This window comes from Bufo bufo, chromosome 9 (assembly GCF_905171765.1).
Source record: "Bufo bufo chromosome 9, aBufBuf1.1, whole genome shotgun sequence".
Classification (NCBI taxonomy): domain Eukaryota; kingdom Metazoa; phylum Chordata; class Amphibia; order Anura; family Bufonidae; genus Bufo; species Bufo bufo.
Window position 1 is genome coordinate 113901612 of NC_053397.1, and position 19155 is coordinate 113920766.

The 19155-nt window shown below is 44.5% G+C and overlaps 1 protein-coding gene across 3 annotated transcripts in view; it reads right to left on the reverse strand.

Moving 5' to 3' along the window:
* Positions 1–19155, reverse strand: part of SCYL3 (SCY1 like pseudokinase 3) — a 387880-nt gene that overhangs the window by 240202 nt on the left and 128523 nt on the right. For all 3 annotated transcript variants that reach the window (XM_040407295.1, XM_040407296.1, XM_040407294.1), the window contains 2 exons: positions 485–590; positions 108–185 (listed from right to left, as the gene is read on the reverse strand). In XM_040407295.1, coding sequence (XP_040263229.1) covers positions 108–185; positions 485–590 — 184 coding nt within the window. The remainder of the gene's footprint in view (positions 1–107; positions 186–484; positions 591–19155) is intronic.

A 19155-nucleotide genomic window follows, 5' to 3' on the forward strand; every position in this document is an offset into this window, starting at 1 on the left:
AAATAAAAAAACTTAAACCACTCAAAACGAATTGCAAGAAATTTCTAGTGGACAGACTGGTGTCTTTTTTTTAACCTTAATAAACAATTTAGCTATGTAAAACTCACTTGAAAAACTCGTTCTTCTCCTCTTCAGTTTTCACTGTTAAACTTTCTAAGAAGTTGACCGTTTTGAGAAAATCATTTCTGCTTGAAGAAAATAAAAAAGTGTAAAACCAAACATTAAAGGATATGCTAAACTTGAGAGAACTAAATCGGAATCTAAACCTGACAACTAAACTAAAGCTGAACTAAATCTGAGAGAAACAGAAAAATGTGACAAAAAAAATTACAATTTTGCTGTACCAAAATTATCAATGAAAATCTATGGCAAATACATTTAATTAACATTACACATAACAGTTGTCTTTAGCTAATTCTAGGTTCATTACACTACGACTAAGGCATTGCAGAAAAACATACTATTCTAAACTGTAATTACGTACCTAAAAAAGTCATGGTTCAGTAAAGTGGACAGGGCAGGTCGGCACTCTGGTTCAGGGTTCATGAGTAATTTCTTAACAGTGTTCTTGAAGCTAGAAAGCACTTCAGCTGAAAACAAATTATAAATGTTGTTTGGTTTATTTTAGTGGCTTTTGAATTAAAGGGGTATTCGGGTTCCCCGAATTGGTTCTGCTTTGAAAGCATTGTGCAGGTTTTACAAATGTCTAATATACTGTAATAAACGTTTCTGTACTGTTCTCCTAGGCTACTTTCACATTAGCGTTTTTGCTGGATCCAGCAGTGTTCAGAAAAAACGCTTCTGTTACTGATATTACAACCATCTGCATCTGTTATGAATAGATCCGGTTGTATTATCTTTAACATTGCCAAGACGGATCCGTCATGAACTCCTTTGAAAGTCAATGGAGGACGAATCCGTTTTCTACTGTGGCAGAGAAAACGTATCCGTGCCCATTGACTTGCATTAGGGGTCATGGTGGATCAGTCTTGCTCCGCATCCCAGGACGGAAAGCAAACTACAATATGTTGTGGTTTGCTCTCCGGTATGGGAACACAACTAATCGGAACGGAATGCATTTTGAAGCATTCTTTTCTGTTCAGTTTTGTCCCCGTTGACAATAAATGGGGACAAAACTAAAGCGGTTTTTTTCTGGTATTGAGCCCCTATGACGGATCTCAATACCGGAAAACTAAAACGCTAGTGTGAAAGTAGCCTTATATTATCTACTTACTTCTTAGTCTCCCTCTGCCTTGTCTACACTCCTGCATTCCTTAGTTACAATCTGTCTGCTCTCTCTTGCTACTGGTCGATCCCGCTCTGTGTCTAGGCCTGAAACAATTACTCGATTGAATTGAGTAACTCAACACTGCCACTGTGTGTTTCAAGAAAGAGAAGCTGGAAAAAGTGGGGTGCACAATTTTAAAACAGAATCACTTCAGAGTCTGATATGTATCAGGTTAGTTTAAGTGCAACGCTACAGGAGTTGAAAAAAGGTTACATAACCGGAATACCCCTTTAAACCTTATGCATACGTCTGTGTTTGGTGAGTAATTTCCATCAGCAATTGTCAGCCAAAGTCAGGATTGGAGTCTACACAGGGAACCCTGTGGCCACTGCCACCAATGACTAAAATACTGGGAAAGGGGGGCGCACTCTGCCACCAATGAATATAATTAAACTATTAATACAAATGTAAATAGCCGGCACCCAGCCTCTATGAGAGGGCACACTGATCCCCGTCAATTAACCCCTCAGGTGCAGCACCTGAGTGGTTAGTTGCCGCGGTTCGCTGGATCGTTGTGCCCTCTCATAGAGGCAGAGTATGCAATTCGGCCGGCACCTGACACTTACATTTGTATTAATGGTTTAATTACATTCATTGGTGGTGCAGTGGCCACAGTCCCTCCCCTCTTCCTGACTGTTATCTCTTCATTGGTGTCACAGTGGAGAGAGAAGGATTGCCTCCTTCTCCACTGTGCAGCTGAGAACATGGTGCGTGCTGAGAGCGGCACATGCCATGTTCTCTAACAGATACTAGGCTGTGTAATAGCGCAGCCTAGTATCAGAAAATAGCAAATCCCGGTATCAAATCGATCCAGGTCAAAAAGTAATCGATTGGGTATCGACAGCTCGATACCCGATGCAACCCTAGTTTAAAGCCTCATCTGGTTTGGGTTCATAATCACTGAAGGAAATGACTGAATGAACACTGACTGTGTGACTAAGGCATTAGACCTTACTTATCCATTTCTGTACAGTAAGGGGACATTCACACAACAGATTTTACAGTGGAATTTTAGCACGGACAGCTGCACCATAATTTCTACAAAAACCTGCCCGTGGCCGCATCTTTTCTGTGTCCCGCTCATTTCAATGTGAGGCAGCTTTGAGATGGCGGAGTGGCTGGTTTTTGGCACAGCTGTGTGTGCCAACATTCCTCTGTAAAAGCCATGCTGTGAACGTCCCCTAAAGATTTTACATGATCACCATTAGATATTTTCTACTTTAAAAGTAGTATAGAACACTCAAGTAAAAATAAAAAATACAACAATTCATCAGAAAATAAACAAATTAAGGGTGCATAAATGTGTAGAAAGATTACATTAACATTTTTTTGCACATGGAACGACTAGCCATTCAAAACATGGAATAGGATGCAAGAAAAAAGAATGCGAGTTTGCGGAAAAGTCCTAGCTTCTATGATTCAGTGAACGTAACCCCTTCCTGACATGGCGATTTTCCGTTTTAATTTTTCACTCCCTGCCTTTATGGAACCATAACTTTTTATTTTTCGGTCACATAATCTGTATAAGGGATTGTTTTTTTAAGACACAAGTTGTACTCTCTAATGGCACCATTTAATATTGGATACGATGTAGTGGTAAGATGAAATAAAATTCCAAATGGGAGGAATTGGAAAAAATAATGTTTTCTCTACATTACCATATTCTGCCCTCCATAAATTTTCTATATCCAAGTCTACTGAGCCGCGTGCGGGCTCATTTTTTGCAGGCGATCTTTAGTTTCACTGATATCATTCTGGGGTGTGTATGACTTTTTGATCACTTTTTATTCATTTTCTTTGTGAGATGAAGTGATAAACAAACTGCAAATTGGCCATTTTGATGTTTTTTTTCCCCCCAATACGGTGTTCACCATACAGGATAAATACACTTATATTTTAATAGTGCTGGAATTTTGGGATGCATAAAAGCCTATGATTTTTATATATTTTTTAATGTTTATATTTATTATGGGGAAAAGGGCATGATTTAAAAAAAATAAAAAATCTTGAGCCCTACCTAGGGGACTCGAACATGTGATCTTCAGATCACTTATGTCACATTGCAATGAATTAGCATTGCAACGAATGGCGACATTTCCTACGTTTTTATGGTGCCCTACCACCTACAGGCTTTCATAAGAACAACTGTAATTGCATTTTTTACCTTCAGAGAGAGACCCAGGCTACTTAAAACAATGAACGTCTACCCTGATCTCCACGTAAGAAGCCATTCAAGGTCCAAGTGAAAGCCGCGTCACATGCCATGGTCACAATTGACCATGGCATGTGAAGGGTTAAATGTCTGCAATCAGCATTATTGCTGCTCTGAAACTGCTCTGCGCAAGAGTGGGTACCATCTTTAACCTCTTAGTGACCACCCATATGCCTTTATGGCGGTTACGAAGGGGCCTTGGGCTGGAGCGGCACTTTTTCATCTATTAGGGTCAGCCTATAACTGTCGGCCAGTGGATGCACCGCCACTGAACATTTACTTTATTATATATCTATATAAATTTCTTCTACTGGGCTTTATAATTTGAAAAAAAAATGGCTCGAAGACCATACAGTGCTGAGCAGACATATGAATTTTTATGCTCTGAATCTGACACTGCCTCAGAGGCAGAAATGTATTCAGATATCGGGGACTCTGGCTCCGCTTCCATCCCTGGACCCCATAGCCCTAGGGTGGTAAAAGTCGCCTCCTCATCCTTTTCACCACCCAGCGTTTCTGTCCCTACCACTATGTGGGTTCCTGCTACTTAATTACACCCCCCCCCCAGTACCCCAATTTTTATCTACTCCCCAAATGAATGTGGATGTCACAGATTTTACGCCTTATTGTTTTTTTTGTGGACGATAAAGTCCAGGATTTAATTGTACAGCAGACTAATCTGTATGCCACAGTTTGCTGTACAAAAGCACACATCTATCTATACAATAAGGTAGACCCCCACAAGTGTCCCAGAGCTTACCCTTAACCCCTTAAGGACACAGGACGTACCGGTACGCCCTATTTCCCGAGTCCTTAAGGACACAGGACATACCGGTACGTCCTGACTTTAAATAGGCATTCCGGCGCCCCAGGGGTTAATCTGAACAGGATGCCGGCTGAAATCATTCAGCCGGCATCCTGTCACAACGCCAGGGGGACTCATGTGACCCCCCCGTGTCGGCGATCGCAGCAAACCGCAGGTCAATTCAGACCTGCGGTTTGCTGCGCTTTTTGCAGTTTCTGATCCCCGCAGTCCCTGACCGCGGGGATCAGAAACTTTAGAGTGCCTAAAATCAAGATTTTGCACCCCCCTGCACCCCTGCACTATTTGATGCTGGAGGGTGGTGCATGGGGGGGTGTCGCAGGCGGTGGGGGCGTTGTGGGAGGCGGGCGGTGCGGCAGGTGGGATCGCGATCCCCCGCCAGCCTCCCCTTGAAAATTCGTTGGCTTCTAGTGGGTTATACCAGGGTGCCAGCACATTACTGACACACTGGTATAAACGGCTGACATCTGTGCAGATGTCAGCCGTTTAACCCTTTCCATACCGCGGTCCATACGGACCGCAGTATGGAAAAGGTTAACTGTCAGGGTCAAGGGGCTCCCTCCCTCTCCCATCGGGGGGCTGCTGTGCCTTTGCAGCCCCCCGATGGAGAGGGAGAGAGCCCCCCGAAGCCCCGTACTCACCCTCCCCCGTCTGCGAAGTTGTGGCAGACGGGGAAGGTTCCCATGGCAACAGGACGCCTGCTCAGGCGTCCTGCTGTCCATGGTGCTGAACAGATCTATGCTAAAAGCATAGATCTGTTCAGTGTAAGTAAAATACAGTACAGAACCCTATATAGGGTTCTGCACTGTATTATACAGACATCAGACCCACTGGATCTTCAAGAACCAAGTGGGTCTGGGTCAAAAAAATGTAACAAAAAGTGAAAAAAGTTAAGATAAAAAATTTTTTTTTAGCACTGAATAAAAAAAATAAAAATAAAATACACTACACATATTAGGTATCGCTGCGGCCATAACGACCTGATCTATAAAACGGTCATGTTACTTTCCCCGCATGGTGAACGCCATAAAAATAAAAAAATAAAAACTGAGAAAATTGAAATTTTGCCCACCTATTACCGAGGTAATAAAAGTGATCAAAAAAGTTGCATGTACGCCAAAATAGTACCAATCAAACAGTCATCTCATCCCGCAAAAAATGAGACCCTACTCAAGATAATCGCCCAAAAACTGAAAAAAACTATGGCTCTTAGACTATGGAGACACTAAAACATTTCAGTTATTGTATAAAACTTACATAAATAAAAAAAATTGTAAACATATTCGGTATCGCCGCGTCCGTGACAACCTGCTCTATAAAATTACCACATGATCTAACCCGTCAGATGAATGTTGTAAATAACAAAAAAAAAAAAACGTGCCAAAAAAGCTATTTCTTTTGCCGCACAAAAAGTGTAATATAGAGCAACCAAAAATCATATGTACACTAAACTAGTACCAACAATACTGCCACCCTATTCCGTACTTTCTAAAATAGGGTCACTTTTTGGAGTTTCTACTCTAGGGGTGCATCAGGGGGGCTTCAAATGGGACATGGTGTCAAAAAAAACAGTCCAGCAAAATCTGCCTTCCAAAAATCGTATGGCATTCCTTTCCTTCTGCGCCCTGCCGTGTGCCCGTACAGCAGTTTACGACCACATATGGGGTTTTTCTGTAAACTACAGAATATGGGCCATAAATAAGGAGTTTGGTTTGGCTGTTAACCCTTGCTTTGTAACTGGAAAAAAAATATTAAAATGGAAAATCTGCCAAAAAAGTGAAATTTTGAAATTGTATCTCTATTTTCCATTAAATCTTGTGCAACACCTAAAGGGTTAACAAAGTTTGTAAAATCAGTTTTGAATACCTTGAGGGGTCACTTTTATAGAGTTTCTACTCTAGGGGTGCATCAGGGGGCTTCAAATGGGACATGGTGTCCAAAAAACAGTCCAGCCAAACCTGGCTTCCAAAAACCATATGGCGCACCTTTCACTCTACGCCCCGCTGTGTGGCCGTACAGTAGTTTATGGCCACATATGGGGTGTTTCTGTAAACGGCAGAGTCAGGGCAATAAAGATACAGTCTTGTTTGACTGTTAACCCTTGCTTTGTTAGTGGAAAAAATGGGTTAAAATGGAAAATTAGGCAAAAAAATTAAATTCTCAAATTTCATCCCCATTTGCCAATAACTCTTGTGCAACACCTAAAGGGTTAACAAAGTTTGTAAAATCAGTTTTGAATACCTTGAGGGGTGTAGTTTATAGAATGGGGTCATTTTTGGGAGGTTTCTATTATGTAAGCCTCGCAAAGTGACTTCAGACCTGTAGTGGTCCCTAAAAATTGGGTTTTTGTAAATTTCTGAAAAACTTCAAGATTTGCTTCTAAACTTCTAAGCCTTGTAACATCCCCAAAAAATAAAATATCATTCCCAAAATAATTCAAACATGAAGTAGACATATGGGGAATGTAAAGTCATCACAATTTTTGGGGGTATTACTATGTATTACAGAAGTAGAGAAACTGAAACTTTGAAATTTGCTAATTTTTCCCATTTTTTGGTAAAATTGGTATTTTTTTTATGCAAAAAAATTAAATTTTTTGACCCAATTTTAGCAGTGTCATGAAGTACAATATGTGACGAAAAAACAATCTCAAAATGGCCTGGATAAGGCAAAGTGTTTTAAAGTTATCACCACTTAAAGTGACACTGGTCAGTTTTGCAAAAAATGGCCTGGTCCTTAAGGTGAAATAAGGCTGTGTCCCTAAGGGGTTAATATGGGCATTGTAAAAAAGCCACCTGTCTGATCCTTTTGGGCTGTGATTACTGTCCACTCAACCCCTGTGTTTGAAGCATAGAAACATAGAATGTGTCGGCAGATCAGAACCATTTGGCCCATCTAGTCTGCCCAATATACTGAATAGTATGAATAGCCCCTGGCTCTATCTTATATGAAGGATGGCCTTATGCCTATCCCATTGTCATGACCGGCGTGCCGATCACATACGTGACGCAAGGGGAGGGAAAAGGCAAGGCCCTGTCCAAGGGAGAGGGAAAGGTGGTGACCCATAACTCACCTTGAGGCTGTCACCTGACTGCCCTGACGTCCCTAGACGGGTTCCTCACCTGAACGCCGATCACGTGCCTAAATCCTGGCTTTCCCTAAGATGAGCCCTACGTAGTGAATAGGGCGGTGGGAACACTAGTCCGCACCATTAACACTAAAGGAAAAAACCAAGGAGAGGACAGACAATACAGACAAAACATATAATCCCAGGTGGGCGATAACAGTAGACAACAGAAGCCCAACAGGGATCCGGAGGGTAACGCTCTGGAACAACAACCAGGAATCTCAGCTACACAGCTCCAGTGGGTCAGTATAGAAGTCCAGGCAGGAAGCTCTATATCTGGCAACCAGAGAAGTGGGAGAGGGGAATATAAGTAGGTTGGGAGTGCAGAACAAGAAACAGCTGAGGAGAAGGAGCTACGGATCCCTGAGTGAGCCAAAAAGGGTTGCAAGGCAAACCCAGAAAGCTACCATTAAGAAACAGCACTATCTTTATACATAGAGCGCGCAGCCACCCGCTGCGACTTCCTGACCCCGGGTATAACGGAGTCAGGCGTGGCTATTGACACTGTCGTGACAGTACCCCCCTCTCTACGAGGGGCCTCCGGACACTCAGGACTAGGTCTCTCAGGATGAGAGGCATGAAAAGCCCGAACTAACCTGTCGGCGTTTACCTCAGATGCTGGAACCCACATTCTTTCCTCGGGACCGTAAACCCCTCCAATGCACCAGATATTGAAGAGAGTGGCGGACCCGACGAGAATCAACAATTTTGGATATTTGAAACTCTAGATTACCATCTACAACAACAGGAGGGGGTGGCAGCGGTGACGGTTCTAGAGGTGGAACATACTTCTTGAGTAACGACTTATGGAAGACGTTATGGATTTTAAAAGTCTGAGGTAGCTCCAGGCGAAAAGCCACGGGGTTAATGATGGCTACTATTTTGTAAGGGCCAATGAACCTAGGACCCAGTTTCCAAGAGGGAACCTTTAATTTAATATTCCTAGTAGACAACCACATATAGTCATTCACTCCTAGGTCCGGACCTGGCGATCGTCTCTTATCAGCCATGCATTTATATTTACCTCCCATATTTTTCAAGTTTGTATGGCAGAAGGTGCAAGCTGACGAAAGAGATGACGAAAACTGTTCCTCTTCAGGAACCCCAGAAGACCCCCCCTCTTTGAAAGTACAGAATTGGGGATGAAAACCATATGCACCAAGAAATGGTGACTTGCCAGTGGATTTCTGACAGCGATTATTTATGGCAAACTCGGCTAACGGTAAATATGATGACCACACCTCCTGGTTCTCAGACACAATACACCTTAGATATGTCTCAAGGTTTTGGTTGGTACGCTCAGTCTGTCCATTCGACCGAGGATGGAAAGCCGAGGAAAAGGACAAGTGTACCCCCAAACGGGAACAAAAAGCTTTCCAAAACTTAGAAATAAACTGGGTTCCCCGATCCGAAACAACATCAGAAGGGACCCCGTGAATACCTGAGCAAGAGTCTTAGCATTAGGTAGTGCGAGTAACGCAATGAAGTGTACCATTTTACTAAACCTGTCTACTACTACCAAGATAACTGTTTTACCTGCAGACAAAGGTAAGTCAGTGATAAAATCCATAGAGAAATGGGGAACTGCACTCTGTTCTAGAGGTAGTATCACCGGTGCCGATCAAGGGCTACTTAAGCCGTATCCAAGTAATAAGAATTTGAGGCACTCAGTCCGTAGGTTATGCAATTCAAATAATTTTTTTATTATTATTATTATTTTTAATGTTTTCTGCACCATCCATATGCCCGTGAAAAATAAGGAATGACAGATTATTTCTGACCAGACGTTTCGGTCACGGTGGACCTTCATCAGTGGTCATGTTATCTGTATGCTGGGTAAAGGTTTGCTTGGGCGCTGGATGCATCCAGCGCCCAAGCAAACCTTTACCCAGCATACAGATAACATGACCACTGATGAAGGTCCACCGTGACCGAAACGTCTGGTCAGAAATAATCTGTCATTCCTTATTTTTCACGGGCATATGGATGGTGCAGAAAACATGAAAAATAATAATAATAAAAAAATTATTTGAATTGCATAACCTACGGACTGAGTGCCTCAAATTCTTATTACAGTGATAAAATCCATTGACAGATGTGTCCATGGCCTATTGGGAATGACAAGTGGCAATAAAGACCCTGCAGGACGTGTATGAGAGACTTTCGCGCGTGCACAAGTAGAACAAGTAGACACAAAATCCATTACATCCTGACGCAACCTTGGCCACCAAAAACGACGAGACAATAGCTCCAAGGTTGCTTTACTACCCGGGTGCCCAGCAAGTGCCGAATTATGATGTTCCTTTAATAATTCGAGACGCAGGTTCAACGGTACAAACAATTTCTCTGAGGGGCAAGAGACCGGGGCGTCCCCCTGGGCCTCTAACACCTTCCCCTCCAGAACAGAGTGTACAGCAGAGACAACCACTCCTCTTTGTAGAATGGGTACCGGATCACTCACATTACCCCCTCCAGGGAAACTATGAGATAATGCATCCGCCTTAGTATTTTTTGCCCCAGGACGATGGGTAATAAAGTTAAACCTGGTAAAAAAATAGCGACCACCTAGCTTGTCTAGGGGTGAGACGCTTAGCTAATTCGAGGTACAGAAGGTTTTTGTGGTCTGTAATCACCGTGACGGGGTGGACTGCCCCCTCTAAAAAGTGACGCCATTCTTCAAACGCTAGTTTAATAGCTAATAGTTCCCTATTGCCAATATCATAGTTCTTCTCCGCTGCAGATAGTTTTTTAGAAAAGAAAGCACAAGGGCGCCATTTGCCAGGAGACGGACCCTGAGACAGTACAGCCCCCACTCCCACCTCTGACGCATCTACTTCAACAATAAAAGGCTGGGAGACATCAGGTTGGATTAGTACAGGTGCCGAGGTAAACCTCTCTGTTAGAGAGGAAAAAGCAGTTTTAGCGGCGTCAGACCATTTAGAAAAATCAGTCCCCTTCCTAGTCATGTCAGTAAGGGGTTTGACAATCACCGAATAATTTTTAATGAACTTTCTATAGAAATTTGCGAAGCCCAAGAACCGTTGCAGTGCTTTGATGTTCTCAGGAAGATCCCAATCTAAAATTGCCTGGACCTTCCCGGGATCCATACGGAAACCTGAAGCAGATAATAAATAACCTAGGAACTGTATTTCCTGAACGGCGAACACACACTTTTCAATTATCGCATATAATTTATTTGTCCGTAGGACCTGCAGTACCTTCTGACATGCACCTCATGTGTTTTCAGATCAGACGAATAAATAAAAATATCATCTAGGTATATCACCACAAACCTGCCGATAAGATGACTAAAAATGTCATTAACGAAATGTTGGAAGACAGCAGGAGCATTGGTCAGACCGAAAGGCATGACTAGATTTTCATAATGCCCCTCAGGGGTGTTAAAAGCTGTCTTCCACTCATCCCCTTCCTTGATACGAATCAGATTGTAGGCCCCCCTAAGATCAAGTTTGGAGAACCACCTAGCACCCGCAATCTGATTGAACAGGTCAGGAATGAGAGGAAGAGGGTATGGGTCTCGGATGGTCATCCGGTTTAGTTTGCGGAAATCTAGGCAAGGACGCAGGCCCCCCATCTTTCTTTTTAATGAAGAAAAAGCCTGCAGCCACGGGTGAAGAAGAGGGTCTGATGTGTCCCTTAGCCAAGCTCTCGGAGATATAATCTTTCATGTCTTGTCTCTCGGGACCCGAAAGATTATATAACCTGGGTCTTGGGTAATTTTGCACCGGGAATCAGGTTAACCGGGCAATCATAAGGACGGTGAGGTGGTAACTTCTGGCAACCCTTTTCAGAAAAAACATCCTCAAAGTCCGAAACAAATGTGGGTAGAGTAGCTATGGAAGCGACTAAGCAATTGCTATTTAAGCAATTCTCTCTGCAATGCTCACTCCACTCCAATATCTCCCTGGCCTGCCAATCCACCACCGGATTGTGCGCTACCAACCAGGGAAGACCCAATACCACAAGAGTGGGAAGCCCCTCTAGAACATAACATGAAAGACACTCGTTATGGTGGTCCCCTACCCGAAGGTGTAAGTTATGGACAATCTGAGTGAGGTTTCTCTGAGACAGAGGAGCAGAATCAATAGCGAATATGGGAATAGGTCTCTGTAGCAGACAGAGAGACAAACCCATAGTGCGGGCAAAATGGGCATCTATCAAATTTACCCCTGCTCCACTGTCTAGAAAGAAAGAAATAGTCTCCTTCTTAACACCAAAAACAACAGCTGCTGGCAACACAAATTGAGATGTACGAATGGAGGAAACTTATACCCCCCGGCTGACATCCTCCACACAGCCTGGGGTTAGTAGTTCTGATGGTCTTTTGTTTTTTAGAAAGGAAGGACAGGCATTAATTAAATGACCCCTCCCCCCAAAGAAAAAACAAACCACCTGCCTACGGCGAGCCTCAGGAGGACGGGCCTGACGAGTAGTTCCTCCTAGCTGCATAGGCTCTTCTAGGTCCGTACAGACTAACTGCTGCTTCGGAGGGGTTACCAATTGCTCAGGATTTTTCAATCTGTCCCTAAGACGTCTATCTATTCTGATAGAAAGGGACATAACAGCATCAAGGGAAAAGGGGGTCTCATACAGCGCAAGCGCATTAACACTTTCGGATAACCCAGAGCAGAACTGACTCCTGAGAGCCGGGTCGTTCCACTGGGTATCCGTAGCCCACCTACGATACTCTGAGCAATACTCCTCTGCTGGCCGCTCTCCCTGTAGGAGTCTCCGTAATTTCGACTCAGCCAGGGCGACTCGGTCAGGGTCATCATATATGAGACCCAAGGCCCCAAAAAATTCATCCACTGACCGGAGAGCCTGGGAATCAGTAGGTAAAGAGAACGCCCCTGAAGCAGGGAAGTAACAATCCCCACCCGCTGTTCCTCATTACCAGAGGAGTGCGGGCGCAGCTTAAAATATAATTTACAGGCCTCACGGAACGTCACAAATTTGTCCCTTCCCCCAGAAAATCTGTCAGGAAGAACAACCTTGGGTTCCGCAGCAACCTGGTTACCCATAGCAACCGCTGGGCTTGCGGTCTGCTGCAATTGCTGCTGTTGCTGGAGGACCGACGCCCTCAATCCTGCCACCTCCAAAGACAGGCCTTGAAGTTGTTTTGTCAAAGCAGCAATAGGATCCATGCTGGATTCTAGATAGGCAGAAAGAAAAAGTACTTTTTTTTTTTTCTTTCTACCTACACAAAATAAGGGCCAGATATAATGTCATGACCGGCGTGCCGATCACATACGTGACGCAAGGGGAGGGAAAAGGGAAGGCCCTGTCCAAGAGAGAGGGAAAGGTGGTGACCCCTAACTCACCTTGAGGCTGGCACCTAACTGCCCTGACGGGTTCCTCACCTGTACACCGATCACGTGCCTAAACCCTGGCTTTCCCTAAGATGAGCCCTACGTAGTGAATAGGGCGGTGGGAACACTAGTCCGCACCACTAACACTAAAGGAAAACACCAAGGAGAGGACAGACAATACAGACAAAACATATAATCCCAGGTGGGCAACAACAGTAGACAACAGAAGCCCAACAGGAATCCGGAGGGTAACGCTCTGAACAAACAACCAGGAATCTCAGCTACACAGCTCCAGTGGGTCAGTATAGAAGTCCAGGCAGGAAGCTCTATATCTGGCAACCAGAGAAGTGGGAGAGGGGAATATAAGGAGGTTGGGAGTGCTGGACAAGAAACAGCTGAGGAGAAGGAGCTACGGATCCCTGAGTGAGCCAAAAAGGGTTGCAAGGCAAACCCAGAAAGCTACCATTAAAAAACAGCACTCTCTTTATACATAGAGCGCGCAGCCACCCGCTGCGACTTCCTGACCCAGGGTATAACGGAGTCAGGAGTGGCTCTTGACACCCTCGTGACACCCATGCATGCTTAAACTCCTTCACTGTATTTGCAGCTACCACTTCTACAGGAAGGCTATTCCATGCATCCACTACTCTCTCAGTAAAGTAATACTTCCTGATATTACTTTTAAACCTTTGCCCCTCTAATTTAAAACTATGTCCTCTTGTAACAGTTTTTCTTCTTTTAAATATTCTCTCCTCTTTTACCTTATTGATTCCCTTTATGTATCCCCCTCTGTCTCATCTTTCTTCCAAGCTATACATGTTAAGGTCCTTTAATCTTTCCTGGTAAGTTTTATCCTGCAATCCATGTACTAGTTTAGTAGCTCTTCTCTGAACTCTCTCCAAAGTATCAATATCCTTCTGGAGATATGGTCTCCAGTACTGCGCACAATACTCCAAATGAGGTTAGGACTGTATCACTGATTTTATATTCTGCTCTTGGGTTTTTACGCCCCAGGTGCATTATCTTGCACTTATCAACATTAAATTTTAGTTGCCAGATTTTTGACCATTCCTCTAGTTTTCCTAAATCCTTTTCCATTTGGTGTATCCCTCCAGGAACATCAACCCTGCTACAAATCTTTGTGTCATTAGCAAAAAGATACACATTACCATCGAGGCCTTCTGCAATTTTTCTCTGTTAAACAATATGGGTCCCAGAACAGAACCCTGAGGTACCCCACTGGCAGGGCCGTTTCTAGGGGCGGGCGGGACGGGCGGCCGCCCGGGGCGCTGTCAGAAGGGGGGCGCCAGCAGGGGCAGTCCGGGTTTGTAATCCTGTGCCCGGGTTCAAGACTTTCTCAGACCCGGGCACAGCGATCTCTTTACTCTCCCGACTTCTGTAGCAGGTAGCTGGTGGTGACGTCTAATCATACTGCCAGCCCTGCGGTCCGGCACTCAGCAGCCTGAAGACATCATAAGAAGACTCCTCCTCCCAGCCTGCTCCTGATCAGAGGAGCCGACATTGCAGTAAGAACTGCTGGTCACTGCCCCCCTTCCCCATGGCTAGCTGGTGCCCTGTTAACCCTTACCCTCTTATTTACACAGCTGCTGGTGTAAATGATGCAGCTATGTAGTCTGGACCGGGGTCGGAGGGGGAGGGTTGTCAGGAGAGGCAGTTACTAGCTGCAGGACTGCCCTTCCACTGCATGATGGAGCCCCAGGAATCCTGCATAAAAGTGAGTGCACATGTGATGTGTACTATGTGCCTGTATGTAATAACATGTGTGATGTGTACTATGTGCCTGTATGTAATAACATGTGTGATGTGTACTATGTGCCTGTATGTAGCAACATGTGTGATGTGTACTATGTGCCTGTATGTAGCAACATGTGTGATGTGTACTATGTGCCTGTATGTAATAACATGTGTGATGTGTACTATGTGCCTGTATGTAATAACATGTGTGATGTGTACTATGTGCCTGTATGTAATAACATGTGTGATGTGTACTATGTGCCTGTATGTAATAACATGTGTGAGGTGTACTATGTGCCTGTATGTAATAACATGTGTGATGTGTACTATGTGCCTGTATGTAATAACATGTGTGATGTGTACTATGTGCCTGTATGTAATAACATGTGTGATGTGTACTATGTGCCTGTATGTAATGACATGTGTGATGTGTACTATGTGTATGTATGTAATAACATGTGTGATGTGTACTATGTGTCTGTATGTAATAACATGTGTGATGTGTACTATGTGCCTGTATGTAATAACATGTGTGATGTGTACTATGTGCCTGTATGTAATAACATGTGTGATGTGTACTATGTGCCTGTATGTAATAACATGTGTGATGTGCAGTATGTGCATGTAAGTATTTTCTTTTAATTCCTGGAGAACCCCTATTAAACACCATGCTGGCTCCAGGATGAATGTTCCTAGTTTTATTTTAGTTGCAGCCTATGGAGAGTATCCCCGGCGTCTGGTAACTTGTAGGCCATAGTGATGTCCAGTACATCCTGGCCCCGGATTCTGTGCTTAGCATCTGAATAATTGCACACCAAGGATGTTCCTGGTATCATTATACTGAGAGTTCTTTCTATCCTCCATCTGGGCATAACTACTGTGAGGGGGCACATATCTGGGCATAATTACAGCGAGGGGGCACAAAAGTAGGCATAACTACTGTGAGGGGGACATATTTGGGCATAACTACTTTGAGGGCCACATATCTGGGCATAACTACTTTGAGGGGGCACATATCTGGGCATAACTACTTTGAGGGGGCACATATCTGGGCATAACTACAGCAAGGGGGCACATATCTGGCTATAACTACTGTGAGGGGGCACATATCTGGCTATAACTACTGTGAGGGGGCACATATCAGGCTATAACTACTATGAGGAGACACATATCTGGCATAACTACAGCAAGGGGGCACATATCTGGGCATAACTACAGCGACAGTCATGCCCATAACTACAACTACAGGGGCACAAAAGTAGGCATAACTGCTGTGACAGGAACAAAGGTGGGCATAACTGCTGTGAGGGGCCACAAGGAGGACATAACTATTTTGAAGGGACCACAAGGTGGGCATTGTCCTAGGGAAAATGTCCTAGATTACCCTGCTATACATTGGCATGGCTTAGTCTTACAGGCGAGCACAGCGCAGCATGCTGGTGATTTCACAGGGGCAGTCACCATCCCTTCCTTATGTGATTATTCTTTTTTTCTCTATCACCACAGGGACCTTGTTCTGGATCCAGCGGACATCACGCCAACGCCAGCGACACCCTGGATAAGGTAGGACCAAATTTTATTAGGACTGGGTGAGTGTAGCCATGCATTGGGCTTAGTGCTCTTTAACACGAGCGGATCCTGTGCAGGTAATCCGCTGTGTGAAAGAGACAGCAGAAAACGGAGCACTAACATGATTAATAATGCTCCGTGTCTCTCTGTTATCCTTTTACTACAAAATTACTGTGGCAACTTTATCTCACTGAGATTTTGTAGTAAAAAGAGCATTATCAGTCATGTTAGTGCTGCGTGTCTCTGCTTTCCGGAACTGGGCTTGGCTCTCCTTCACTCAGCAGATTACCCGAACGGCTCCACTTGTGTGAAAGAGCCCTTAGTGTAAAGAAAATCTGACACCTCTTTGTAAAAATGGGGGGGGATTCCAAAGTTTGCACTGGGGCCCAGTCAGTTCTAGTTACGCCCCTGGACACGCCCACCCTCTCTCCCTTCTGTTCGGGTTTGGCTTTAAGAAAAGGTGGCAACCCTAATCTCGCCTGACCTCACCTGCGCCCGAGTGCCGAGTCCTCTCACTCTTCAGACAGTGCGGGTGGCACTTACGTCACGTGCCTGCTCCTCCCACTAGGCGGCGCAGGCGCGTGACGTACAGTGAGTAAGCGCCGCACTGCCTGCCTGTTACCGCCCGCCCTGAGCAGTGCTGATGCCTGCTGTGAGGTGAGTGATGGTCGGGGGGGGGGGGGGGGGGGGGGCATTAATTACAATGGGGGGCATTAATTACAATGGGGGGACATTAATTACAATGGGGGGGCATTAATTACAATGGGGGGGGATTAACTTCAATGGGGGGGCATTAACTACAATGGGGGGACATTAATTACAATGGGGGGGCATTAACTACAATGGGGGGGCATTAATTACAATGGGGGGGCATTAACTACAATGGGGGGCATTAACTACAATGGCAATGGGGGGGCATTAATTACAATGGGGGGGGCATTAACTACAATGGGGGGACATTAATTACAATGGGGGGACATTAATTACAATGGGGGGGCATTAATTACAATGGGGGGGCATTAATTACAATGGGGGGCCACTGTGGGAGACATGAAAATGGAGGCCACTGTCACTGTGGGGGACATTAAGTTTAATAAGGATCACTATGGACATTATTTAGAAAGGAGGCTGCTGTGGGTGTCATTATAACTGTATAATGTCTGATAGGCCTAGTCCTGAGCTGAGTTATATTACCCTGCCCTGTATAATAATGTACCCATCCCTGATACCCCTTAGTTATATTACCCCGCTGGAGTAATATAACTAAGGGGTATCAGGGTACATTATTATACAGGGCAGGGTAATATAACTCAGCTCAGGACTAGGCCTATCAGACATTATACAGTTATAATGACACCCACAGCAGCCTCCATTCTAAATAATGTCCATAGTGATTCCTTATTAAAAATAATCTCCCCCCACAGGCAGGCTCTGCGGGCGGCGGCGCTCACTCACTGTACCTCACGCGCCGCGTGACGTTTAGTAGTGAGGTGAGCACCGCCGCCCGCCCGGAGCAGTGCTGAGAAAGAAGCCTGCTGTGAGTGAGAGCCTGAGTCTGTGGGACAGTGGGTCACTGTGACTGTCCGTGCAATGTGGTTACACATTTTTTACAATGGGGAAACACTTATTTCATCGAGCAGTTTTGAGGGGGGGGGGGGGGGTTTTGACACTCGCCCTGAGAGAAATTTTAGCTAGAAACTGCACTGCCCACTGGTAACAAGACCATGGTCTGAATATACTCCATTGACTACAACCCTGCGTTGTCTGTCCCTCAGCCACTGCCTAATCTATTCAACAATATGGGAGTCTGCGCACAAAGACTGAAATTTATTGATAAGCCTTCTATGTGGGACAGTATCAAAAGCCTTACTAAAGTCTAGATAAGCGATGTCTACTGCACCTCTGCCATCTATTATTTTATCTGTAGAGTTACTGAACCAAGGAAGTCCAATAGATAGGCGGACAAAATGAAGGGCGCAAAACCACAACCAATGGTCAAAGATACTTCAGTTTAATCCGAGACAACGCGTTTCGGGGTCCATGACCCCTTTCTCAAGTCTAAAAAAGGATATCAAAATCAAAGTGAAACGTGTATAAAGTTAGAAATTTCCAAAGTGTAACCTAATTATATATATATATATATATATATATATATACACACACATATACATATACACACACACACACTCACCTAAAGAATTATTAGGAACACCATACTAATACGGTGTTGGACCCCCTTTTGCCTTCAGAACTGCCTTAATTCTACGTGGCATTGATTCAACAAGGTGCCGATAGCATTCTTTAGAAATGTTGGCCCATATTGATAGGATAGCATCTTGCAGTTGATGGAGATATGAGGGAAGCATATCCAGGGCACGAAGCTCCCGTTCCACCACATCCCAAAGATGCTCTATTGGGTTGAGATCTGGTGAGTGCGGGGGCCATTTTAGTACAGTGAACTCATTGTCATGTTCAAGAAACCAATTTGAAATGATTCGAGCTTTGTGACATGGTGCATTACCCTGCTGGAAGTAGCCATCAGAGGATGGATACATGTTCTCATTCTGTTTACGCCAAATTCGGACTCTACCATTTGAATGTCTCAACAGAAATCGAGACTTATCAGACAAGGCAACATTTTTCCAGTCTTCAACAGTCCAATTTTGGTGAGCTTGTGCAAATTGTAGCCTCTTTTTTCTATTTGTAGTGGAGATGAGTGGTACCCGGTGGGGTCTTCTGCTGTTGTAGCCCATCCACCTCAAGGTTGTGCGTGTTGTGGCTTCACAAATGCTTTGCTGCATACCTCGGTTGTAACGAGTGGTTATTTCAGTCAACATTGCTCTTCTATCAGCTTGAATCAGTCGGCCCATTCTCCTCTGACCTCTAGCATCCACAAGGCATTTTTGCCCACAGGACTGCCGCATACTGGATGTTTTTCCCTTTTCACACCATTCTTTGTAAACCCTAGAAATGGTTGTGCGTGAAAATCCCAGTAACTGAGCAGATTGTGAAATACTCAGACCGGCCCGAGTTGCACCAACAACCATGCCA